Below are 3,902 nucleotides of genomic sequence, written 5' to 3' on the forward strand. Positions count from 1 at the left end.
TTGTCCACCATGACCATTACATTTTCCCTATTTATTAACGAAATTATAATATATTTTACCTAATTAAACAAAAAAAACAAACATTTCACTCTCAAAATCTCAATTTCAACATAGATATGATATGTTTTACCAACTACTTCTAAAAAAACACACATAAGTATGATATTGTTCTCGATTAATATATGGGGTTGGCCTCGCAAACGTTTTTCATCCCAACCAGTTAGATCCATCCATTAGTTGATTAGTGGGTTGTCGAGATGATTTTCCCAAATCTTCTATTCCTTTGGTGTACCCTTGCACCTTTAGGACAATTGCTAGTTTTATGCTATTCTTTTACTATTTTGGTTGATAATGATGGACTTCATTTTTTGTCTCTTTGTTAAAATTTTCTCTTATACTTTGATGCAATTCTATTCTATTGCAGTTAATGCCTTCTATCACAAAATCCTTCCTTCCATCCTGCAGACTTCCCATAGAGGTTGGCATACCTTTTCTTCTTGCTCTTAAGTTTTCCTCCATTTTTTTCAACATCTTTCTCCAAAACACGCCCTTGCAAAACTCTTATTTCTATTCCAATTTGATTTTGAAAGCCTTAAATAACTTTTCCCTTGTCTCTAGCGACATCCATAAAGACATCAAAATTCTTACTTCTAGAATATGCCTTGCTTGTAACCCCTTCAAAAGACCTAATTTTTTCATCTTCCCTCCTAAATCCTTACAAAACCTTACTTTTGTCTCCATCCCCCCCTCAAACCATTCCCCAACCCTACCCACCACATCAACAAAGCACTTAAACCCCTCCAAAGCCCTTCCATCCACCCTAAACTATGCAATATTACTCTCTGAATCATCCATGGTTCCTAATCCATCCTTATGTTGAACACACTCTATTTATGTTTTTGAAAGATTACAAAATTCCTTAAACAACAAATCTTGGGTTTCATCTAATTGGCCTGATACCAAGCACTCATTACTTTTATTCTTCATAAATTTTTCTTCTTCTGAAGGTTTGTCACCGTGATTCTAAAATTGATATGTGTTGTTTTCAATGGAAGAGGAATGAAATCTCATGGGTTGGCACCTTGAATGAAATGTTGATGCCTCTCTATACACGCAAGTAGAAAGAAAAAATTGTCTTAGAGTACAATACTTGGAGAACCAAGAACATATTAAAAATGTTGCTTATATTTTGTCTGATGTTTCTTCTTTGTCCTCCTGGGAAGTGTATTTCCATAAGGATAAGGATAAGCACATCCTGTGTTGAGGGCCGAAGAATACTATGGGAAAAAACATTGGTTGTCAAAATCGAGAGTCTGATATTGTTTAATTATTAATTTTATTTTACTTTCACGCAATTTTACCAAGTCAAAAAGTTTAACATAGTAGGGCATGACAGAATAGGACAAGACAAGACAAGGCATTACGACATCGCCTCCATACTGGGTTGGAGAGCACCTCTCTGCACAATAACCATCTCCATGCAAATACCTTTTTCCAACCTGACAATAAGATATGGAAACAAACTTTCAAGTACATTGACATCTTAGGGTAATTGGTCCATACTTGATATTCAAAGCAAGCACCATGGTTGACTAAAGAGCCAGTTTCATAGTGTTAGCAAAGAATCATGTATTGTTCCCCAAAACCAAGGTCCATGCATGAAGATTTGTTTATAGAAAAGCCAACCTCAAAAATGAAGGAAAGTAAACTCCTTGACAAATTTTGGGCAGCCTTAATTATCCAATTAGTCCTTTTTTACTTGTTATATTCCCATTGCTTGGAGAAAGCATCTAGGGAAATTCTACTAAAATAATTGAAATATGTTTTCTATATCAAGAACAACTTGTTCTACACTAGTGATTTAAAACTTCTACACTAACTCCATAAATTTATCTCTCTTTTTTAATGGGAATGATAATTTTTGAAGAATTGGTAACTTACACTAAATATAACATTTTCATAAATGCCACACATAGGTCACTTACAACATAATTGTTCATCAAACCACACATAGGTCACTTACAACATAACTATTCATCAAACCACTCAAGCTAAGATCTTTTATTGTATATTTTTGACATAACTCCCTCATTCAATTTTCCATAATATTATTATATTTATTTAATTTTAACTTATAAAAAAATTATCATAATTTAAAATTAAAAAAATAAATTAATTAAAAACCAAACAAATTTGAAAAAAATAATAATAATCGATGATAATAAATAATTTCGTTATTAATATCATAAAAATGATAATAAATAAATAGATTGCAAAATAATTTAGACATGAAAAAAATAAAAATATTAATAATTAATAATAATAAATAATCTCGTTATTATGTCATTAGTTAATTGCAAAATGATTAATTACTCGATATTTCCCTCCCTTTCATACATAATTTCATACATATATCTTATATATCTATTTGTATAGAATATAATAAACAAATACATTTATCTTTTCAGCAATTTGTTATGGAATAATTTTGGAGGAATCCCTAATTTCAGAGCTTCACCAATGGCCATGTTCGCCCATTAATTGGCTTCATCTTTGGGATCTTAGCGTCACCCCTTGGCAGTGGCTATTGCAGCACTATCTTCACCTTTTCCCCCTATTATTTTGTTAAAATTATCATGGCTTTCTACGACTACCGCTGATAAAGACAACTCCACAAGCTACCTAGAAGCAGAGAACACATGCCCTATTTCAGAATTCTTACTCAACGAATGTGGGTTCTGTCAGTCTGAGCTCTCAGCTATCCTTAAAGCAAGGCCATGCATGGTTGCGACGAGATCAGCTCATATAGCCCAACAAGCGGTACAGTTACTGAGAGATTCAAGATTCACAGAACGCCAGGTAAGGATGACTATTACCAAATGCCCAACTATTCTTTTTCTCAATGCTGATTGGCAATTGAAACCCAAGATTGAGTTCATGAAAACATTGGGGCTTCCTACACAAGACTTGGGAAATGTCATATCCAATGGATCGAGATTGCTCGACGGCAATCTCGAGAAAACTCTGCATCCCAACATCCAGTGTTTTCAAAACCTGTTCGAATTAGAGACTAATGTCGCAATTGTTTTTAAATCGGAACCTAGTATTCTACTTAAACGTAATGAGCCTGAATTTTGGGAAAACAGATTGAAGCATTTTACAAGTTTTTGGCTCCTCGAAGATGACATCAAGGAGTTTGTTAGGAGGCACCCACTTATATTAAAAGCTTCCATGGATAAGGTGCAGAAGGACATGGACTTGTTTATGCATACTGTAGGGCTTCCTGCAAAGTTTCTTTTTCATATCCTCTATTTGTGTCTTGTTATAGCTTGGAGTGTAGGATGAAGCCCCGCCATAAGGTGTTGAGTGCTCTTAGTGCAATGCAACCTTCCAAGTGCCCTCCTAGTCTCCTTCCCTCACTTTGTTTAAGTGAGCAGAAGTTCCTCGAAAAATATGTCCAGTGCATTCCTCATGCCAAAAAGTTACTTGAAATGTACAGTGGCAAGCCTGCCCTCCTCTAAAAGACTAGATATTCGGGTTCTGTTTTGGTCAGGATTAGAGGGTTAGATTGTGTTGTGTTGGTGTTATTGATTGAAAGAAGTTTGAGAACATTAACCAAGGGATCATCAGTGTGTTATGATCCAGTGCCATGATCCCTCTAGCCCACATGAGTAATGAGTGGGAACTAGTATATATAGAAGATAATCATGACACAATGAGTGGGAACTAGCATATATAGAAGATAATCACGACACAGTCAGTTCCGGTCTGGGATCTTGTTTTGGCCAATTTTTTGTCGCACCACAATCACAATCAACATGCACTATTGAAGGATACTCAGTTGTGATTGATTTTAATTGAAGGATACTCAGTTGTAATACAATCACAAAGAATGCATCAGG

General features: G+C 34.8%; 1 protein-coding gene across 1 annotated transcript; it reads left to right on the forward strand.

The window, feature by feature from the left end:
- Positions 1 to 2,781: 2,781 nt before the first annotated feature.
- On the forward strand, positions 2,782 to 3,345 carry LOC149240310 (uncharacterized). Its single transcript, XM_089370130.1, has one exon. It carries the CDS (start codon positions 2,782 to 2,784, stop codon positions 3,343 to 3,345), a length of 564 nt encoding a protein of 187 aa, XP_089226256.1.
- The last annotated feature ends 557 nt before the right edge of the window (positions 3,346 to 3,902 follow it).

The sequence above is a fragment of the Pinus tabuliformis genome, chromosome 8 (genome assembly GCF_031772625.1).
Source record: "Pinus tabuliformis cultivar Carrire ecotype Pingquan chromosome 8, CPIR1, whole genome shotgun sequence".
NCBI classification, from domain to species: domain Eukaryota; kingdom Viridiplantae; phylum Streptophyta; class Pinopsida; order Pinales; family Pinaceae; genus Pinus; species Pinus tabuliformis.

Bases quoted from the DNA above. Each gene is read 5' to 3' on its own strand.
- LOC149240310 (XM_089370130.1), top strand. From the start codon at position 2,782: ATGGTTGCGACGAGATCAGCTCATATAGCCCAACAAGCGGTACAGTTA.